We start from the raw sequence: 24,286 nt of genomic DNA, 5'->3' as shown, positions 1-24,286 counted from the left end.
ACACATTCCGCTGAAGGTGATGTTTACACACATTCCACTGAAGGTGATGTTTACACACATTCCACTGAAGGTGATATTTACACACATTCTGCTGAAGTCGATGTTTACACACACATTCCACTGAAGGTGATGTTTACACACATTCCACTGAAGGTGATGTTTACACACATTCCACTGAAGGTGATGTTTACACACATTCCACTGAAGGTGATATTTACACACATTCCACTGAAGGTGATATTTACACACATTCTGCTGAAGTCGATGTTTACACACATTCCACTGAAGGTGATGTTTACACACATTCTGCTGAAGTCGATGTTTACACACACATTCCACTGAAGGCGATGTTTACACACATTCCACTGAAGGTGATGTTTACACACATTCCACTGAAGGTGATATTTACACACATTCCACTGAAGGTGATATTTACACACATTCCACTGAAGGTGATGTTTACACACACATTCTGCTGAAGTCGATGTTTACACACATTCCACTGAAGGTGATGTTTACACACATTCTGCTGAAGTCGATGTTTACACACATTCCACTGAAGGCGATGTTTACACACATTCCACTGAAGGTGATGTTTACACACATTCCACTGAAGGTGATATTTACACACATTCCGCTGAAGGCGATATTTACACACATTCCACTGAAGGTGATATTTACACACATTCCGCTGAAGGCGATATTTACACACATTCCGCTGAAGGCGATATTTACACACATTCTGCTGAAGGCGATGTTTACACACATTCCGCTGAAGGTGATATTTACACACATTCCGCTGAAGGCGATATTTACACACATTCCGCTGAAGGCGATGTTTACACACATTCCACTGAAGGCGATATTTACACACATTCCGCTGAAGGCGATATTTACACACATTCCGCTGAAGGTGATGTTTACACACATTCCACTGAAGGTGATGTTTACACACATTCCGCTGAAGGCGATGTTTACACACATTCCGCTGAAGGTGATATTTACACACATTCCACTGAAGGTGATGTTTACACACATTCCGCTGAAGGCGATGTTTACACACATTCCGCTGAAGGTGATATTTACACACATTCCGCTGAAGGCGATATTTACACACATTCCGCTGAAGGCGATATTTACACACATTCCGCTGAAGGTGATGTTTACACACATTCCACTGAAGGTGATATTTACACACATTCCACTGAAGGTGATGTTTACACACATTCCGCTGAAGGTGATGTTTACACACATTCCACTGAAGGTGATGTTTACACACATTCCACTGAAGGCGATGTTTACACACATTCCACTGAAGGTGATGTTTACACACATTCCACTGAAGGTGATGTTTACACACATTCCACTGAAGGTGATGTTTACACACATTCCGCTGAAGTCGATGTTTACACACATTCCACTGAAGGTGATGTTTACACACATTCCGCTGAAGGCGATGTATACACACATTCCACTGAAGTCGATGTTTACACACATTCCACTGAAGGTGATGTTTACACACATTCCGCTGAAGGTGATGTTTACACACATTCCACTGAAGTCGATGTTTACACACATTCCACTGAAGTCGATGTTTACACACACATTCCACTGAAGTCGATGTTTACACACATTCCGCTGAAGGTGATGTTTACACACATTCCGCTGAAGGTGATGTTTACACACATTCCGCTGAAGGCGATGTTTACACACATTCCACTGAAGGTGATGTTTACACACATTCCACTGAAGGTGATGTTTACACACATTCCGCTGAAGGTGATGTTTACACACATTCCGCTGAAGGTGATGTTTACACACATTCCGCTGAAGTCGATGTTTACACACATTCCACTGAAGGTGATGTTTACACACATTCCGCTGAAGGTGATGTTTACACACATTCCGCTGAAGGCGATGTTTACACACATTCCACTGAAGGTGATGTTTACACACATTCCACTGAAGGTGATGTTTACACACATTCCACTGAAGGTGATGTTTACACACATTCCACTGAAGGTGATGTTTACACACATTCCGCTGAAGGTGATGTTTACACACATTCCACTGAAGTCGATGTTTACACACATTCCACTGAAGGTGATGTTTACACACATTCCACTGAAGGTGATGTTTACACACATTCCACTGAAGTCGATGTTTACACACATTCCACTGAAGGTGATGTTTACACACATTCCACTGAAGGTGATGTTTACACACATTCCACTGAAGGTGATGTTTACACACATTCCACTGAAGGCGATGTTTACACACATTCCACTGAAGGTGATGTTTACACACATTCCACTGAAGGTGATGTTTACACACATTCCACTGAAGGTGATGTTTACACACATTCCACTGAAGGTGATGTTTACACACATTCCGCTGAAGGTGATGTTTACACACATTCCACTGAAGTCGATGTTTACACACATTCCACTGAAGGTGATGTTTACACACATTCCACTGAAGGTGATGTTTACACACATTCCACTGAAGGTGATGTTTACACACATTCCACTGAAGGTGATGTTTACACACATTCCACTGAAGGTGATGTTTACACACATTCCACTGAAGGTGATGTTTACACACATTCCACTGAAGGTGATGTTTACACACATTCCACTGAAGGTGATGTTTACACACATTCCACTGAAGGTGATGTTTACACACATTCCACTGAAGGTGATGTTTACACACATTCCGCTGAAGGTGATGTTTACACACATTCCGCTGAAGTCGATGTTTACACACATTCCATTGAAGGTGATGTTTACACACATTCCACTGAAGGTGATGTTTACACACATTCCACTGAAGGTGATGTTTACACACATTCCACTGAAGTCAATATTTACACACATTCCGCTGAAGGCGATGTTTACACACATTCCGCTGAAGGCGATGTTTACACACATTCCGCTGAAGGTGATATTTACACACATTCCGCTGAAGTCGATGTTTACACACATTCCGCTGAAGGTGATATTTACACACATTCCGCTGAAGGTGATGTTTACACACATTCCACTGAAGTCGATGTTTACACACATTCCGCTGAAGGTGATATTTACACACATTCCGCTGAAGGTGATATTTACACACATTCCACTGAAGTCGATGTTTACACACATTCCGCTGAAGGTGATATTTACACACATTCCGCTGAAGGTGATATTTACACACATTCCACTGAAGGCGATATTTACACACATTCCGCTGAAGTCGATGTTTACACACATTCCGCTGAAGTCGATATTTACACACATTCCACTGAAGTCGATATTTACACACATTCCACTGAAGGTGATGTTTACACACATTCCACTGAAGGTGATATTTACACACATTCCACTGAAGGTGATATTTACACACATTCCACTGAAGGTGATATTTACACACATTCCACTGAAGGTGATATTTACACACATTCCACTGAAGGTGATATTTACACACATTCCACTGAAGGTGATGTTTACACACATTCCACTGAAGGTGATATTTACACACATTCCGCTGAAGGTGATGTTTACACACATTCCACTGAAGGTGATATTTACACACATTCCACTGAAGGTGATGTTTACACACATTCCACTGAAGGTGATGTTTACACACATTCCACTGAAGTCGATGTTTACACACATTCCACTGAAGGTGATGTTTACACACATTCCACTGAAGTCGATGTTTACACACATTCCACTGAAGGTGATGTTTACACACATTCCACTGAAGGTGATGTTTACACACATTCCACTGAAGTCGATATTTACACACATTCCACTGAAGGCGATGTTTACACACATTCCACTGAAGGTGATATTTACACACATTCCGCTGAAGGTGATGTTTACACACATTCCGCTGAAGGTGATGTTTACACACATTCCACTGAAGGTGATGTTTACACACATTCCACTGAAGGTGATGTTTACACACATTCCACTGAAGGTGATATTTACACACATTCCACTGAAGGTGATGTTTACACACATTCCACTGAAGTCGATATTTACACACATTCCACTGAAGTCGATATTTACACACATTCCACTGAAGGTGATGTTTACACACATTCCACTGAAGGTGATATTTACACACATTCCGCTGAAGTCGATATTTACACACATTCCACTGAAGGCGATATTTACACACATTCCACTGAAGGCGATGTTTACACACATTCCACTGAAGGCGATGTTTACACACATTCCACTGAAGGTGATGTTTACACACATTCCACTGAAGGTGATGTTTACACACATTCCACTGAAGGTGATGTTTACACACATTACACTGAAGGTGATGTTTACACACATTCCACTGAAGGTGATGTTTACACACATTCCACTGAAGGTGATGTTTACACACATTCCACTGAAGGTGATGTTTACACACATTCCACTGAAGGTGATGTTTACACACATTCCACTGAAGGTGATGTTTACACACATTCCACTGAAGTCGATGTTTACACACACATTCCGCTGAAGGTGATGTTTACACACATTCCACTGAAGGTGATGTTTACACACATTCCACTGAAGGTGATGTTTACACACATTCCACTGAAGGTGATGTTTACACACATTCCACTGAAGGTGATGTTTACACACATTCCACTGAAGGTGATGTTTACACACATTCCACTGAAGGTGATGTTTACACACATTCCACTGAAGTCGATGTTTACACACATTCCACTGAAGGTGATGTTTACACACATTCCACTGAAGGTGATGTTTACACACATTCCACTGAAGGTGATGTTTACACACATTCCGCTGAAGGTGATGTTTACACACATTCCACTGAAGTCGATGTTTACACACACATTCCGCTGAAGGTGATGTTTACACACATTCCACTGAAGGCGATGTTTACACACATTCCACTGAAGGTGATGTTTACACACATTCCACTGAAGGTGATGTTTACACACATTCCACTGAAGGTGATGTTTACACACATTCCACTGAAGTCGATGTTTACACACACATTCCGCTGAAGGTGATGTTTACACACATTCCACTGAAGGCGATGTTTACACACATTCCACTGAAGGTGATGTTTACACACATTCCACTGAAGGTGATGTTTACACACATTCCGCTGAAGGTGATGTTTACACACATTCCGCTGAAGGTGATGTTTACACACATTCCACTGAAGGTGATGTTTACACACATTCCACTGAAGGCGATGTTTACACACATTCCACTGAAGGTGATGTTTACACACATTCCACTGAAGGTGATATTTACACACATTCCACTGAAGGTGATGTTTACACACATTCCACTGAAGGTGATATTTACACACATTCCGCTGAAGTCGATGTTTACACACATTCCACTGAAGGTGATATTTACACACATTCCGCTGAAGTCGATGTTTACACACATTCCACTGAAGGTGATATTTACACACATTCCACTGAAGGTGATGTTTACACACATTCCACTGAAGGTGATATTTACACACATTCCACTGAAGGTGATATTTACACACATTCCACTGAAGGTGATATTTACACACATTCCACTGAAGGTGATGTTTACACACATTCTGCTGAAGGTGATATTTACACACATTCCACTGAAGGTGATATTTACACACATTCCGCTGAAGGTGATGTTTACACACATTCTGCTGAAGGTGATATTTACACACATTCCACTGAAGGTGATGTTTACACACATTCCACTGAAGGTGATGTTTACACACATTCCACTGAAGGTGATATTTACACACATTCCGCTGAAGTCGATGTTTACACACATTCCACTGAAGGTGATGTTTACACACATTCCACTGAAGGTGATGTTTACACACATTCCACTGAAGGTGATATTTACACACATTCCGCTGAAGTCGATGTTTACACACATTCCGCTGAAGGTGATGTTTACACACATTCCGCTGAAGTCGATGTTTACACACATTCCACTGAAGGTGATGTTTACACACATTCCGCTGAAGTCGATGTTTACACACATTCCACTGAAGGTGATGTTTACACACATTCCGCTGAAGTCGATGTTTACACACATTCCACTGAAGGTGATGTTTACACACATTCCGCTGAAGGTGATGTTTACACACATTCCACTGAAGGTGATATTTACACACATTCCGCTGAAGTCGATGTTTACACACATTCCGCTGAAGGTGATGTTTACACACATTCCGCTGAAGTCGATGTTTACACACATTCCACTGAAGGTGATGTTTACACACATTCCGCTGAAGTCGATGTTTACACACATTCCGCTGAAGTCGATGTTTACACACATTCCACTGAAGGTGATGTTTACACACATTCCACTGAAGTCGATGTTTACACACATTCCACTGAAGGCGATGTTTACACACATTCCACTGAAGGCGATGTTTACACACATTCCGCTGAAGGCGATATTTACACACACATTCCACTGAAGGTGATGTTTACACACATTCCGCTGAAGGTGATGTTTACACACATTCCGCTGAAGGCGATATTTACACACACATTCCATTGAAGGCGATGTTTACACACATTCCGCTGAAGGCGATATTTACACACACATTCCACTGAAGGCGATATTTACACACATTCCACTGAAGTCGATGTTTACACACATTCCGCTGAAGGCGATGTTTACACACATTCCGCTGAAGGCGATATTTACACACACATTCCATTGAAGGCGATGTTTACACACATTCCGCTGAAGGCGATATTTACACACACATTCCACTGAAGGCGATATTTACACACATTCCACTGAAGTCGATGTTTACACACATTCCGCTGAAGGCGATGTTTACACACATTCCACTGAAGGTGATGTTTACACACATTCCACTGAAGGTGATGTTTACACACATTCCACTGAAGTCGATGTTTACACACATTCCGCTGAAGGCGATGTTTACACACATTCCGCTGAAGGCGATGTTTACACACATTCCACTGAAGGTGATGTTTACACACATTCCACTGAAGGTGATGTTTACACACATTCCACTGAAGTCGATGTTTACACACATTCCACTGAAGGTGATGTTTACACACATTCCACTGAAGGTGATGTTTACACACATTCCGCTGAAGGTGATGTTTACACACATTCCACTGAAGTCGATGTTTACACACATTCCACTGAAGGTGATGTTTACACACATTCCGCTGAAGGTGATGTTTACACACATTCCACTGAAGGTGATATTTACACACATTCTGCTGAAGGCGATGTTTACACACATTCCACTGAAGGTGATATTTACACACATTCCGCTGAAGGTGATGTTTACACACATTCCACTGAAGGTGATGTTTACACACATTCCACTGAAGGTGATGTTTACACACATTCCGCTGAAGGTGATGTTTACACACATTCCACTGAAGGTGATATTTACACACATTCTGCTGAAGGCGATGTTTACACACATTCCACTGAAGGTGATATTTACACACATTCTGCTGAAGTCGATGTTTACACACATTCCACTGAAGGTGATGTTTACACACATTCCACTGAAGGCGATGTTTACACACATTCCGCTGAAGGTGATATTTACACACATTCCACTGAAGGTGATGTTTACACACATTCCGCTGAAGGTGATGTTTACACACATTCCACTGAAGGTGATATTTACACACATTCCGCTGAAGGTGATGTTTACACACATTCCACTGAAGGTGATATTTACACACATTCCACTGAAGGCGATGTTTACACACATTCCACTGAAGGTGATATTTACACACATTCTGCTGAAGTCGATGTTTACACACATTCCACTGAAGGCGATGTTTACACACATTCCACTGAAGGTGATGTTTACACACATTCCGCTGAAGTCGATATTTACACACATTCCACTGAAGGTGATGTTTACACACATTCCACTGAAGGTGCTGTTTACACACATTCCGCTGAAGGCGATGTTTACACACATTCCACTGAAGGTGATGTTTACACACATTCCACTGAAGTCGATGTTTACACACATTCCACTGAAGGCGATGTTTACACACATTCCACTGAAGGTGATGTTTACACACATTCCGCTGAAGTCGATGTTTACACACATTCCGCTGAAGGTGATATTTACACACATTCCACTGAAGGCGATATTTACACACACATTCCACTGAAGGCGATGTTTACACACATTCCGCTGAAGGCGATATTTACACACACATTCCACTGAAGGTGATGTTTACACACATTCCGCTGAAGGTGATGTTTACACACATTCCGCTGAAGGCGATATTTACACACACATTCCATTGAAGGCGATGTTTACACACATTCCACTGAAGGCGATATTTACACACATTCCACTGAAGTCGATGTTTACACACATTCCGCTGAAGGCGATGTTTACACACATTCCACTGAAGGTGATGTTTACACACATTCCACTGAAGGTGATGTTTACACACATTCCACTGAAGTCGATGTTTACACACATTCCGCTGAAGGCGATGTTTACACACATTCCGCTGAAGGCGATGTTTACACACATTCCACTGAAGGTGATGTTTACACACATTCCACTGAAGGTGATGTTTACACACATTCCACTGAAGTCGATGTTTACACACATTCCACTGAAGGTGATGTTTACACACATTCCACTGAAGGTGATGTTTACACACATTCCGCTGAAGGTGATGTTTACACACATTCCACTGAAGTCGATGTTTACACACATTCCACTGAAGGTGATGTTTACACACATTCCGCTGAAGGTGATGTTTACACACATTCCACTGAAGGTGATATTTACACACATTCTGCTGAAGGCGATGTTTACACACATTCCACTGAAGGTGATATTTACACACATTCCACTGAAGGTGATGTTTACACACATTCCACTGAAGGTGATGTTTACACACATTCCGCTGAAGGTGATGTTTACACACATTCCACTGAAGGTGATGTTTACACACATTCCACTGAAGGTGATGTTTACACACATTCCGCTGAAGGTGATGTTTACACACATTCCACTGAAGGTGATATTTACACACATTCTGCTGAAGGCGATGTTTACACACATTCCACTGAAGGTGATATTTACACACATTCTGCTGAAGTCGATGTTTACACACATTCCACTGAAGGTGATGTTTACACACATTCCACTGAAGGCGATGTTTACACACATTCCGCTGAAGGTGATATTTACACACATTCCACTGAAGGTGATGTTTACACACATTCCGCTGAAGGTGATGTTTACACACATTCCACTGAAGGTGATGTTTACACACATTCCACTGAAGGTGATATTTACACACATTCCACTGAAGGTGATGTTTACACACATTCCACTGAAGGCGATGTTTACACACATTCCACTGAAGGTGATATTTACACACATTCTGCTGAAGTCGATGTTTACACACATTCCACTGAAGGCGATGTTTACACACATTCCACTGAAGGTGATGTTTACACACATTCCACTGAAGGCGATGTTTACACACATTCCACTGAAGGTGATATTTACACACATTCCACTGAAGGTGATATTTACACACATTCTGCTGAAGTCGATGTTTACACACATTCCACTGAAGGCGATGTTTACACACATTCCACTGAAGGTGATATTTACACACATTCTGCTGAAGTCGATGTTTACACACATTCCACTGAAGGTGATGTTTACACACATTCCACTGAAGGTGATGTTTACACACATTCCACTGAAGGTGATATTTACACACATTCTGCTGAAGTCGATGTTTACACACATTCCACTGAAGGCGATGTTTACACACATTCCACTGAAGGTGATATTTACACACATTCTGCTGAAGTCGATGTTTACACACATTCCACTGAAGGTGATGTTTACACACATTCCACTGAAGGCGATGTTTACACACATTCCACTGAAGGTGATATTTACACACATTCTGCTGAAGTCGATGTTTACACACATTCCACTGAAGGCGATGTTTACACACATTCCACTGAAGGTGATATTTACACACATTCTGCTGAAGTCGATGTTTACACACATTCCACTGAAGGTGATGTTTACACACATTCCACTGAAGGTGATGTTTACACACATTCCGCTGAAGGTGATGTTTACACACATTCCACTGAAGGTGATGTTTACACACATTCCACTGAAGGTGATATTTACACACATTCCACTGAAGGTGATGTTTACACACATTCCACTGAAGGTGATGTTTACACACATTCCACTGAAGGTGATGTTTACACACATTCCACTGAAGGTGATGTTTACACACATTCCGCTGAAGGTGATGTTTACACACATTCCACTGAAGGTGATGTTTACACACATTCCACTGAAGGTGATATTTACACACATTCCACTGAAGGTGATGTTTACACACATTCCACTGAAGGTGATATTTACACACATTCCACTGAAGGTGATATTTGCACACATTCCACTGAAGGTGATGTTTACACACATTCCACTGAAGGTGATGTTTACACACATTCCACTGAAGGTGATGTTTACACACATTCCACTGAAGGCGATATTTACACACATTCCACTGAAGGTGATGTTTACACACATTCCACTGAAGGCGATATTTACACACATTCCGCTGAAGGTGATGTTTACACACATTCCACTGAAGGTGATGTTTACACACATTCCGCTGAAGGTGATGTTTACACACATTCCACTGAAGTCGATGTTTACACACATTCCACTGAAGGTGATGTTTACACACATTCCGCTGAAGGTGATGTTTACACACATTCCACTGAAGTCGATGTTTACACACATTCCACTGAAGGCGATGTTTACACACATTCCACTGAAGGTGATATTTACACACATTCCGCTGAAGGTGATGTTTACACACATTCCACTGAAGGTGATGTTTACACACATTCCACTGAAGGTGATGTTTACACACATTCCACTGAAGGTGATGTTTACACACATTCCGCTGAAGGCGATATTTACACACATTCCGCTGAAGGTGATATTTACACACATTCCGCTGAAGGCGATATTTACACACATTCCGCTGAAGTCGATGTTTACACACATTCCGCTGAAGGTGATGTTTACACACATTCTGCTGAAGTCGATGTTTACACACATTCCACTGAAGGTGATATTTACACACATTCCGCTGAAGGCGATATTTACACACATTCTGCTGAAGTCGATGTTTACACACATTCCGCTGAAGGTGATGTTTACACACATTCCGCTGAAGGCGATATTTACACACATTCTGCTGAGGTCGATGTTTACACACATTCCACTGAAGGCGATGTTTACACACATTCCATTGAAGGCGATGTTTACACACATTCCATTGAAGGCGATGTTTACACACATTCCATTGAAGGTGATGTTTACACACATTCCGCTGAAGGTGATGTTTACACACATTCCGCTGAAGGCGATATTTACACACATTCCGCTGAAGGTGATATTTACACACATTCCACTGAAGGCGATGTTTACACACATTCCACTGAAGGTGATGTTTACACACATTCCACTGAAGGCGATGTTTACACACATTCCACTGAAGGTGATGTTTACACACATTCCACTGAAGGTGATGTTTACACACATTCCGCTGAAGGTGATGTTTACACACATTCCACTGAAGGCGATATTTACACACATTCCGCTGAAGGTGATGTTTACACACATTCCACTGAAGGTGATGTTTACACACATTCCACTGAAGGTGATGTTTACACACATTCCGCTGAAGGTGATGTTTACACACATTCCACTGAAGGTGATGTTTACACACATTCCACTGAAGGTGATGTTTACACACATTCCACTGAAGTCGATGTTTACACACATTCCACTGAAGGTGATGTTTACACACATTCCACTGAAGGTGATGTTTACACACATTCCGCTGAAGGTGATGTTTACACACATTCCGCTGAAGGTGATGTTTACACACATTCCACTGAAGGTGATGTTTACACACATTCCACTGAAGGTGATGTTTACACACATTCCGCTGAAGGTGATGTTTACACACACATTCCACTGAAGGTGATGTTTACACACACATTCCACTGAAGGTGATGTTTACACACATTCCGCTGAAGGTGATGTTTACACACACATTCCACTGAAGGTGATGTTTACACACATTCCACTGAAGGTGATGTTTACACACATTCCGCTGAAGGTGATGTTTACACACACATTCCACTGAAGGTGATGTTTACACACACATTCCACTGAAGGTGATGTTTACACACACATTCCACTGAAGGTGATGTTTACACACACATTCCACTGAAGGTGATGTTTACACACACATTCCACTGAAGGTGATGTTTACACACATTCCGCTGAAGGTGATGTTTACACACACATTCCACTGAAGGTGATGTTTACACACATTCCACTGAAGGTGATGTTTACACACATTCCGCTGAAGGTGATGTTTACACACACATTCCACTGAAGGTGATGTTTACACACATTCCGCTGAAGGTGATGTTTACACACACATTCCACTGAAGGTGATGTTTACACACATTCCACTGAAGGTGATGTTTACACACATTCCGCTGAAGGTGATGTTTACACACACATTCCACTGAAGGTGATGTTTACACACATTCCACTGAAGGTGATGTTTACACACATTCCGCTGAAGGTGATGTTTACACACACATTCCACTGAAGGTGATGTTTACACACATTCCGCTGAAGGTGATGTTTACACACATTCCACTGAAGGTGATGTTTACACACATTCCACTGAAGGTGATGTTTACACACATTCCACTGAAGGTGATGTTTACACACATTCCACTGAAGGTGATGTTTACACACATTCCACTGAAGGTGATGTTTACACACATTCCACTGAAGGTGATGTTTACACACATTCCACTGAAGGTGATGTTTACACACACATTCCACTGAAGGTGATGTTTACACACATTCCGCTGAAGGTGATGTTTACACACATTCCGCTGAAGGTGATGTTTACACACATTCCGCTGAAGGTGATGTTTACACACATTCCACTGAAGGTGATGTTTACACACATTCCGCTGAAGGTGATGTTTACACACATTCCGCTGAAGGTGATGTTTACACACATTCCGCTGAAGGTGATGTTTACACACATTCCGCTGAAGGTGATGTTTACACACATTCCGCTGAAGGCGATGTTTACACACATTCCACTGAAGGTGATGTTTACACACATTCCGCTGAAGGCGATGTTTACACACATTCCACTGAAGGTGATGTTTACACACATTCCACTGAAGGTGATGTTTACACACATTCCGCTGAAGGCGATGTTTACACACATTCCACTGAAGGTGATGTTTACACACATTCCGCTGAAGGTGATGTTTACACACATTCCGCTGAAGTCGATGTTTACACACATTCCACTGAAGGTGATGTTTACACACATTCCGCTGAAGGTGATGTTTACACACATTCCGCTGAAGTCGATGTTTACACACACATTCCGCTGAAGGTGATGTTTACACACATTCCGCTGAAGTCGATGTTTACACACACATTCCGCTGAAGGTGATGTTTACACACATTCCGCTGAAGGTGATGTTTACACACATTCCGCTGAAGTCGATGTTTACACACATTCCACTGAAGGTGATGTTTACACACATTCCGCTGAAGGTGATGTTTACACACATTCCGCTGAAGGTGATGTTTACACACATTCCGCTGAAGGTGATGTTTACACACATTCCGCTGAAGGTGATGTTTACACACATTCCGCTGAAGGTGATGTTTACACACATTCCGCTGAAGGCGATATTTACACACATTCCGCTGAAGGCGATGTTTACACACATTCCGCTGAAGGTGATGTTTACACACATTCCACTGAAGGTGATGTTTACACACATTCCGCTGAAGGTGATGTTTACACACATTCCGCTGAAGGTGATGTTTACACACATTCCGCTGAAGGTGATGTTTACACACATTCCGCTGAAGGTGATGTTTACACACATTCCGCTGAAGGTGATGTTTACACACATTCCGCTGAAGGCGATATTTACACACATTCCGCTGAAGGCGATGTTTACACACATTCCATTGAAGGCGATGTTTACACACATTCCGCTGAAGGCGATATTTACACACATTCCACTGAAGGTGATGTTTACACACATTCCGCTGAAGGCGATATTTACACACATTCCACTGAAGGTGATGTTTACACACATTCCGCTGAAGGCGATGTTTACACACATTCCGCTGAAGGCGATATTTACACACATTCCACTGAAGGTGATGTTTACACACATTCCACTGAAGTCGATGTTTACACACATTCCACTGAAGGCGATGTTTACACACATTCCGCTGAAGGCGATATTTACACACATTCCACTGAAGGTGATGTTTACACACATTCCACTGAAGTCGATGTTTACACACATTCCGCTGAAGGTGATGTTTACACACATTCCGCTGAAGGTGATGTTTACACACATTCCGCTGAAGGTGATGTTTACACACATTCCGCTGAAGGTGATGTTTACACACATTCCGCTGAAGGTGATGTTTACACACATTCCGCTGAAGGTGATGTTTACACACATTCCGCTGAAGGTGATGTTTACACACATTCCGCTGAAGGCGATATTTACACACATTCCGCTGAAGGCGATGTTTACACACATTCCATTGAAGGCGATGTTTACACACATTCCGCTGAAGGCGATATTTACACACATTCCGCTGAAGGCGATGTTTACACACATTCCACTGAAGGTGATGTTTACACACATTCCGCTGAAGGTGATGTTTACACACATTCCGCTGAAGGCGATATTTACACACATTCCACTGAAGGTGATGTTTACACACATTCCGCTGAAGGCGATGTTTACACACATTCCGCTGAAGGCGATATTTACACACATTCCACTGAAGGTGATGTTTACACACATTCCACTGAAGGTGCTGTTTACACACATTCCGCTGAAGGCGATGTTTACACACATTCCACTGAAGGTGCTGTTTACACACATTCCGCTGAAGGCGATATTTACACACATTCCACTGAAGGCGATGTTTACACACATTCCACTGAAGGTGATGTTTACACACATTCCACTGAAGGTGATGTTTACACACATTCCACTGAAGGTGATGTTTACACACATTCCACTGAAGGTGATGTTTACACACATTCCACTGAAGGTGATGTTTACACACATTCCACTGAAGGTGATGTTTACACACATTCCACTGAAGGTGATGTTTACACACATTCCATTGAAGGCGATGTTTACACACATTCCACTGAAGTCGATGTTTACACACATTCCGCTGAAGGCGATATTTACACACATTCCACTGAAGTCGATGTTTACACACATTCCGCTGAAGGCGATGTTTACACACATTCCACTGAAGGTGATGTTTACACACATTCCACTGAAGGCGATGTTTACACACATTCCACTGAAGGTGATGTTTACACACATTCCGCTGAAGTCGATATTTACACACATTCCACTGAAGGTGATGTTTACACACATTCCACTGAAGGTGCTGTTTTCACACATTCCGCTGAAGGCGATGTTTACACACATTCCACTGAAGGTGATGTTTACACACATTCCGCTGAAGGCGATGTTTACACACATTCCACTGAAGGTGATGTTTACACACATTCCGCTGAAGGCGATGTTTACACACATTCCGCTGAAGGTGATGTTTACACACATTCCACTGAAGGTGATGTTTACACACACATTCCACTGAAGGTGATATTTACACACATTCCACTGAAGGTGATGTTTACACACATTCCACTGAAGGTGATGTTTACACACACATTCCGCTGAAGGTGATGTTTACACACATTCCGCTGAAGGTGATGTTTACACACATTCCACTGAAGGTGATGTTTACACACATTCCATTGAAGGCGATGTTTACACACACATTCCACTGAAGGTGATATTTACACACATTCCGCTGAAGGCGATGTTTACACACATTCCACTGAAGGCGATGTTTACACACATTCCACTGAAGGCGATGTTTACACACACATTTCATTTCAGTTGCTTCACTTCTTTAAATTTAAAAAAGCAACTTAAAAATTGCACCAAAGAATTCATTTTTTAGATAAATTCTGATAATTATCTGTGTCTTCTGCTGTCCAGACTCTCAGCTTTGAAGATTCCTCACAAAACCTCTCCACCAATTTCATTTAACACCCTCCTTAAAACTTCCTCTTTAATATCTCTCCTCACATCTCATGCAGCTCAGTGTCAGATGTTGTCTAATGTTCCTGCAAAGCAGCTTGGGATGCTGTGTTACATTAAAGATGTATAAATGCAAATTGTTGCTGCTCTAAACCTGTTACATAATTATTTCATTAATTGTCAAGAAATTAATTTACAATGGATTGTGAATAGATAGGAATATTAAACCATTCAGTCCCTCAAACCTGTTTGAATCATAGAATCTCTACAGTGCAGAAGGAGGCCATTTGGCCCATCAAGCCTGCACCGACAACAATCCCACCCAGGCCCTATTCCCGTGACCCAACATATTTACCCTGCTAGTCCCCCGGCACTAAGGGGTAATTTAGCATGGCCAACCAATCCAACCTGCACATCTTTGAAGTGTGGGAGGAAACCTGAGCATCTGGAGGAAATCCATGCAGACACGGGGAGAATGTGCAAACTCCACGCAGACAGTGACCCGAGGCCGGAATTGAACCCAGGTCCCTGGCGCTGTGAGATAGCAGTGCAAACCACTATGCTGTCCCAAAAGAAAGGTTATACAAATGCTACTTCTTTAAAAACCGAGTTGAAACATTGGAGAGTGAAGCCAACCAAACCTGAGCCCTTCCACCTGGGAACAATATCAAATCGTATCTGTCTGATATACCTTTTGGCCAACTGGAGAGAACTATTGGCAGGAGTGGATTATGTACCTGCCCACTTTGGATATGGTTCATGGAATGTCCTAACTATGTTAGGATCTGTGGATTTTAAACAGAAAAAGATGTGGTTTGCCCACGTAGATTCAAAGTAACACACAGCAAGTTTATTGAAAAACTTGTCTGCACAGAACAGAAACTAAAACTAAGCACCAGCCTGTGAAACACCCTCATGACATCACCATCAAATCATGCAACTTGCTCTGAAAGCAATCATCAGACTATTTAAATATATAACAGTTCATGATCCAGGGAGATAGAAACATAGAACAGTACAGCACAGAACAGGCCCTTCGGCCCACGATGTTGTGCTGAGCTTTATCTGAAACCAAGATCAAGCTATCCCACTCCCTATCATCCTGGTACAGATACAGGTACAGATACAGAGTGAAATAGAAGGAAAATATCTTGTTAAAATAGCAATCCCTAACTAACTAGGACGGCTGATATTGAATCTGATTCAACATCAATAATATCATGGATCAACTATATTTTAACTCTATCTTCTAAACTAGGAGGCTTAGGGGTGATCTTATAGAGGTCTATAAAATAATGAGGGGCATAGATCAGTTAGATAGTCAACATCTTTTCCCAGAGGTAGGGGAATCTAAAACTAGAGGGCATAGGTTTAAGGTGAGAGGGGAGAGATACAAAAGTGTCCAGAGGGGCAATTTTTTCACACAGAGGGTGATGAGTGTCAGGAACAAGCTGTCAGAGGTAGTAGTAGAGGCGGGTACAATTTTGTCTTTTAAAAAGCATTTAGACAGTTACATGGGTAAAATGGGTAGAGAGGAATATGGGTCAAACGCAGGCAATTGGGACTAGCTTAGTGGTTAAAAAAAGAGCGGCATGGACAAGTTGGGCCGAAGAGCCTGTTTCCATGCTGTAAACCTCCATGACCCAGTTTCAGCTTCTTTTACTGCCAAATGATCATGAACTTGCAGTTTTATTGCTCTTTTCTCTCCACTGTGCTTTTTCTATCACGTGCAACATAAGCAAAGTAGAAACAGATGATAAAAGCAATTTACTGTGGATGCTGGAATTTGAAACAAAACAGTAAATGCTCGAAAACCTCTGCAGGTCTGACAGCGTCTGTGGAGAGCGAACAGAGCCCAGAGAACTGGGAGCAGACAGAAACAGAGGTTTCTTGTAAAATATTAGCCATGCACATCACAGTAAACAATAACCACCAGCCAGTAATGAGTTAAAGACTCATTTAATTTTATGATTCATTAAGCACACAACAAGCAGGTTCTATTAACTAAATTGCAGAATTCTGCATCCAAAATATTTATACAAGACAATTTTTTAAAATTATGAAAAGGCAAGTTTTATCCATGAGACATTGTCATCAAACTTACAAATTATCAGTAAAATATAATGACACTTTAAATGATACTAAACATAAGTAAAATAAAATATCTTCAGACATCATAAAACCTTGGTTGGGCCGCACTCGGGAGTATTGCGTGCAGTTCTGGTCACCACACAACTAGAAGGATGTGGAAGCTTTGCAGAGAGAGCAAAGAAGGTTCACCAGGATGTTGCTGGGTCTCGAGGGTGTCAGCTATGAGGAGAGGTTGAATAAACTAGGATTGTTTTCACTGGAAAGCTGGAGGCTGAAGGGAGACCTGATAGAGGGTCTACAAAATTATGAGAGGCACAGACAGGGTGGATAGTCAGAGGCTTTTTCCAAGGGTGGAAGTGTCAATTACAGGGGGCACAGGTTCAAGGTGAGAAGGGGAAAGTTTAAGGGAGATATTCAGGGGAAGTTTTTCACACAGAGAGTGGTGGGTGCCTGGAACGCGCTGCCAGAGGAGGTGGTGGAAGCAGGAACATTAGCAACATTTAAGAGGCATCTGGATGGGTGTATGAATAGGGAGGGAATAGAAGGATACGGACTGAGTAAGGGTAGATTTTTTTTAGGTTAGTTCGGGCATCATGATCGGCACAGGCTTGGAGGGCCGAAGGGCCTGTTCCTGTTCCAAAGAACTTTGTTGTCATGCCAAAAGTTATCAATGCTCATACCATAAGTAGTCGTTGCTGTGAGACGTGTCAGGTGGCAGACGTTGTACATCTCAATTCTTATATCTTTCCAGATACCCTGCGTGGGAAACGATGGACCCCAGTCCCAGCTGAAAGAGCACTGCTCCTAAAATTTAAGGTACAAGGATGTTAAATAAATCAGGTGCATTCAAACTATTACATTTATTGACTGTGGTCTCAATATCCATGTTTGTTCAGTGCATGTAAATTATTCGAGTCTACAGCAAAGAAACAGACTATCTGAACTTGAAAAGTTGTGTTTTAATTGGTAGAATGGCGATGGCAAAGCTGGGTGTGCAAGTGCTTTTTTTCATCAGAGTGATTGCTCTGTTAATGACTGAATGGTGGGAATTGTATAAATATATATTTACATCTACTGTGAGGGACGTTTTCTGCTAAAGTTAGTCTCCATCACTACAATGGTGTCGCTGCTAGTCTGGGGCTAGTCTGTAGGGCAACACACTGAATCTGTAGAATATAATCTTTAGTCTCTGCTGGGAACTGGAGGAACCAGGCAATCCGGGCGCTGGGATTAAGAGACTAATTTGGTGTATTTGGAACACAGTACAATTCACCCCCCCCCCCCTCAAAATCCCACACAAGTAACCGGGTCACCCTTCATAGAAACATAGAAAAGCTACAGCACAATACAGGCCCTTCAGCCCACAAAGTTGTGCCGAACATGTCCCTACCTTAGCGATTACTAGGCTTACCTATAACCCTCTATCTTACTAAGTTCCATGTACTTATCTAAAAGTCTCTTAAAAGACCCTATCGAATCCGCCTCCACCACCGTTGCTGGCAGCCCATTCCACGCACCCACCACCCTCTGAGTGAAAAACTTACCCCTGACATCTCCTCTGTACCTACTCCCCAGCACCTTAAACCTGTGTCCTCTTGTGGCAACCATTTCAGCCCTAGGAAAAAGCCTCTGACTGTCCACTCGATCAATAACTCTCAACATCTTATAGACCTCTATCAGGTCACCCCTCATCCTTCGTCTCTCTAAGGAGAAAAGGCCGAGCTCACTCAACCTATCCTCATAAGGCACGCCCCCCAACCCAGGCAACATCCTTCAGGAGGAGATTGTAAATTAATAGCAGCTGCCCAGTCACTGATAGGCTGGGACGATGTGACAACTACAAACCAGGAGCTGTGGTGGAATCTGCCTGAGGACAGTGGGGTCGGCAAACTGGCAGACAACACAGGATCTACCCATGGTGCCAAGCTGCCTCAGTTATTGAGAGATCAAAACTGAGTGCAGGTCTTCAGTACAAAATCTAGGTCGACATTTCAGTGCTGCACCGAGGGAGCGCCGCACCGAGGGAGCGCCGCACCGAGGGAGCGCCGCACCGAGGGAGCGCCGCACTGAGGGAGCGCCGCACCGAGGGAGCGCCGCACCGAGGGAGTGCCGCTTTGTCAGATGTATTTGCTTTCAGATAAAATGTTAAGATCATGGCCGGAATTCTCCAGCCATTCACATCCCGCTCAGCCACATCTCCGTTCATTGCAGTGGGCGGGAGAATCCCGCTGGCGATAAACGGCCAGAGAATCCTGCTCCATATCTCTGTATATTGGCCAATACTCTTCCCTCCATCACCAAAAATTCAACTAACTAGTCAGATAGCTTGAGCTGTGTAAGTTGTTGGGTTACACCGATATAACCAGTGTGACTACACATCAAATCAAGGAGTTGCATATGAACTTCCTTAGGGTGTTTCTGAGGGACTTAATAAAATGCTATATAAATGCATATTCTTGTACATACATGTGGAAGCTGTGATCCTGTATTAACCCCAAGAGCAACAATAAGCAACATTAAACAGGTGACAGGGAATGAAAATCAATCCACAGTTGCCCTATGGCCACAGATTAGGGATCATATTGCTTTCCACACAGGAATACTGCTGGAATTTTCCAAGCAGCTTAGAGCTTCTGTGCGCAGCTGCAAAAGAATTCCCAAGACCCCTACAAGCACTTCTAGTTGTGCCTCTAAAAATAAGTCTAGGATCATCAGCACTACCCTCTTCACCCATCAAACATCTTTGGCAAAAATTGTTTGGAACTGTGAAGCGCCTGGAATGAGGTGGAAATCTCAGTTTCCGCACAGTATGTAGCACCCACAGTAACCAGCTGAATAATGTACAAAAATGAGAAAATGATCACATAGCAGAAGCATGATTAGGCCATATGGTCCCTCAGAGCTGCTGCATCATTCAGTAATACGGCTGGTCTTCCATCTCAGCCACAGCTTCTTGCATTGTCCCTTTGGTTCCTTTAGTCTCCAAAAACCTATCGATCTCAGTCTTAAATATACTTAGGCCGACCTTCCAGGCCGTGCATGCCGGCGGGGTGGTCTGGGCCTTGATGACAGCGCACCCCTGTCATGGATTTCACGGCGGCAAAGTGTTTATTCAACAAGAAACCCCACTGACAATGACGGGGCCGGAAGATCCCGCCACCGGCCAATGGCGTGCTTCCTCCACCGCCACGAAACACGAAGCGGGTGGCATGGAAAATCCTGCCGTCAGTGTCTGAGCACCCACAGCTCTCCGAGATAGAGAATACGAAAGGTTTGCAACTCTGAGTAAAGAAATTTCTCCTCATCCCGGTCCTAAATGACCAACACCTTGAGAGTGTGACACCGAGTTCTGATTCTCCAGCCAGGGGAAACAGTCTCTCAGCACCTTCTCTGCCAAGCTCCTTAAGCTTGTGTGTGTCTCAATGAGGTCATAGAAACCCAAAGGTGCAGAAGGAAGCCATTTGGCCCATCGAGCCTGCACCAATAACAATCCCACCCGGGACCTATCCCCGTAACCCCACATATTTACCCTGCCAATCCCCCTGACACCAAGGGACAATTTTCCATGGCCAATCCATCTAACCTTCACGTCTTTAGATTGTGGGAGGAAACCGGAGCACCTGGAGGAAACCAACGGGGTGAACGTGCAAACTCCACAGACCCAACGCGGAAATTGAACCCGGGTTCCTGGCTCTGTGAGGCAGCAGTATTAACCACTGTGCCACCGTGGCGCCCTGTGATTGCGGTCACCTCTCATTCTTCTAAACTCCAGGGAATATATAACTTGTATTTATATAGCACGCTTAATAACACTTCATTGGAACATTATAAAACAAAGTAAAGTCTATGACACTGAGCGTAATCTACTTAATCCCCTCACCAGGTTGTACTTTACGCTATTTAATATTGCGAAGTATGCTTCAACGGTTCATCACGTTTGGTTGTGTTCTATATTTTGGTAGAAGGCCTCCAACTGAAATAACTTAGGTGCATTATTTATAAACTAACTTAAAATAGAATGTCATGACCAAGTAAAAAGCACTTCTTTAAAGTAGTCCGTGAGCTAGGAATTTCTAAGTCTGTATACAGCCCCCTTTTAATTTATGAGTAAAAATAACTCAGCAGACAAACTTTAGTCTTAAAATAAAGGTTAGTTTATCACAAAAACTACTGCTGAAAGTTACTTAGGGAAAAGTGATAAAGTTATAACTAAAATACAGTAACAAAGATTAAAAGCAGACGAAGATTTTTTAGATCTTAAAGATGAGATGTGAAGTCAGTCTTGCTGCAATGCGATATCGCTGCAGTCCCATTGCTTAAATTCCTTCTTTCGGAAGGGCTTGAAACTTGAAATGCATTCGCAGCTGCGATGGCTTCTGTGGTAGAAGAACCAGAGTTTGCCTTCACAGGTGAACTCATCAAGAAGAACAGGTTCTGAGGGTGAGCGAAGGCTCCTGGGATGCAGATTTGAGATTATCAGATCAGCCATGATTGCATTATATGGCAAAGCAGGGTCGAGAGGCTGAATGGTATACCTGCTCTTTGTTACATGTACCTTAAATACTCTCTGTGGTAGTGAGTTCCACATTCTCGGGGGGCGGCACAGTGGGTTAGCGCGCTCACACCGCCAGGTTCAATTCTGGCCTCGGGTGACTGTGTGGAGTTTGCACGTTCGCCCCGTGTCTGCCTGGGTTTCCTCCGGTTGCTCCGGTTTCCTCCCACACTCCAAATATGTGACAGTTAGGCTGATTGGCCATGTTAAATTGATCCTAGTGTCAGGGAGATTAGCATGGTAAATATGTGGGGTTACGGGAATAGGGCCTGGGTGGGATTGTGGTCGGTGCAGACTCGATGGGCTGAATGGCCTCTTTCTGCACTGCAGGGATTCTATAATTCTTACCACTTAATGGGTAATGAATCACAAAAGTTAATATGTAGGTACAGCAAGTGGAGGCAAATGAAATGTTGTCATTTATTGCAAATGGAATGGAATATAAAAGTAGGGATGTTTTGCTACAGTTGTACAGGTGCTGATGAGACCACAGCTGGAGTATTGCATACAGTTTTGGTCTTATTATGGGAAGGATATAAATACGTTAGAAATGGTTCAAAGAAGGTTCACTACATTCACTAGAGCGCTGACGAAGGGTCACCCAGACTAGAAACAATGGCTCTATTCCCTCCCACAGATGCTGCTGAGATTTTCCAGCATTTTCTGGTTTTGTTTCAGATTCCAGCATCCGCAGTATTTTGCCTTTATTTTCACTAGATTTGTAACTGGAATGGGGGAGGGGCGCAGGGGGGGCTCCCATTTAGATGAAGATGAGAAGAAATTCTCTCTGAGGGTTGGGTGTCTTAGGAACTTGAGAGCTGTAATAGGGGCACAGGTGGGTTTCCTGCCCAAGGCCCTGTCCATTCCACCGGACAATCGCACTGGGACAAGAGGGAACCCCGTCCATGCTATTTTGCGCTCCCCCCACCTCAGAATCTGCCAGGGGGAGGAGCCTAGAATTCTGACCCAAGAAAAGCAGCCCACTCTTTAGTCTTCCACCTCTGGTGTCTGTGTAAACACGGAGTCCTTGGAACAGTAATTGCCTTAAGGTTATTTCTCAAACCCAGGTTTTTCCACCTAACTTGCATTTAACTCTTTAATTCCTGAAACCAAAAGTTATACCTCCAAAACACACAAATTTAATTAGATATTTGTAACAATAAGTTCAAAGTAATGGAACTGCGAAGAAAAGCTGAGGATGTAGGCAATGAATAAATCGAAAAGGACATGGAAGCTACCAGTAAAAATCCACAGAAACTGATCAGTCAGAATGAACAATAAATATAAGGTGGCAAACCATCCAATTTTCTTCTGTCGGCCATTCTATTTTTTTTGGAACTCTCTTCCCCAGAGAGCGGTGGAGGCAGGGTCACTGAATATTATTAAGACCAAAGCACACAGA

General features: G+C 42.7%; 1 protein-coding gene across 8 annotated transcripts in view; it reads right to left on the bottom strand.

The window, feature by feature from the left end:
• The window catches only part of manba (mannosidase, beta A, lysosomal), a 143,381-nt gene that overhangs the window by 90,781 nt on the left and 28,314 nt on the right, over nt 1-24,286 (bottom strand). For all 8 annotated transcript variants that reach the window (XR_013495801.1, XR_013495821.1, XM_078201014.1 and 5 more), the window contains one exon: nt 19,013-19,136. Coding sequence is in view for 6 of the 8 variants with exons in the window: in XM_078201014.1 (XP_078057140.1) it covers nt 19,013-19,136 (124 nt within the window). In the remaining 2 variants the exon portion in view is untranslated. The remainder of the gene's footprint in view (nt 1-19,012; nt 19,137-24,286) is intronic.

The sequence above is a fragment of the Mustelus asterias genome, chromosome 1 (genome assembly GCF_964213995.1).
Source record: "Mustelus asterias chromosome 1, sMusAst1.hap1.1, whole genome shotgun sequence".
Lineage (NCBI taxonomy): Eukaryota > Metazoa > Chordata > Chondrichthyes > Carcharhiniformes > Triakidae > Mustelus > Mustelus asterias.
Note: the sequence above shows the minus strand (reverse complement) of the source record. Positions and strands in the feature narration are given on the sequence as shown.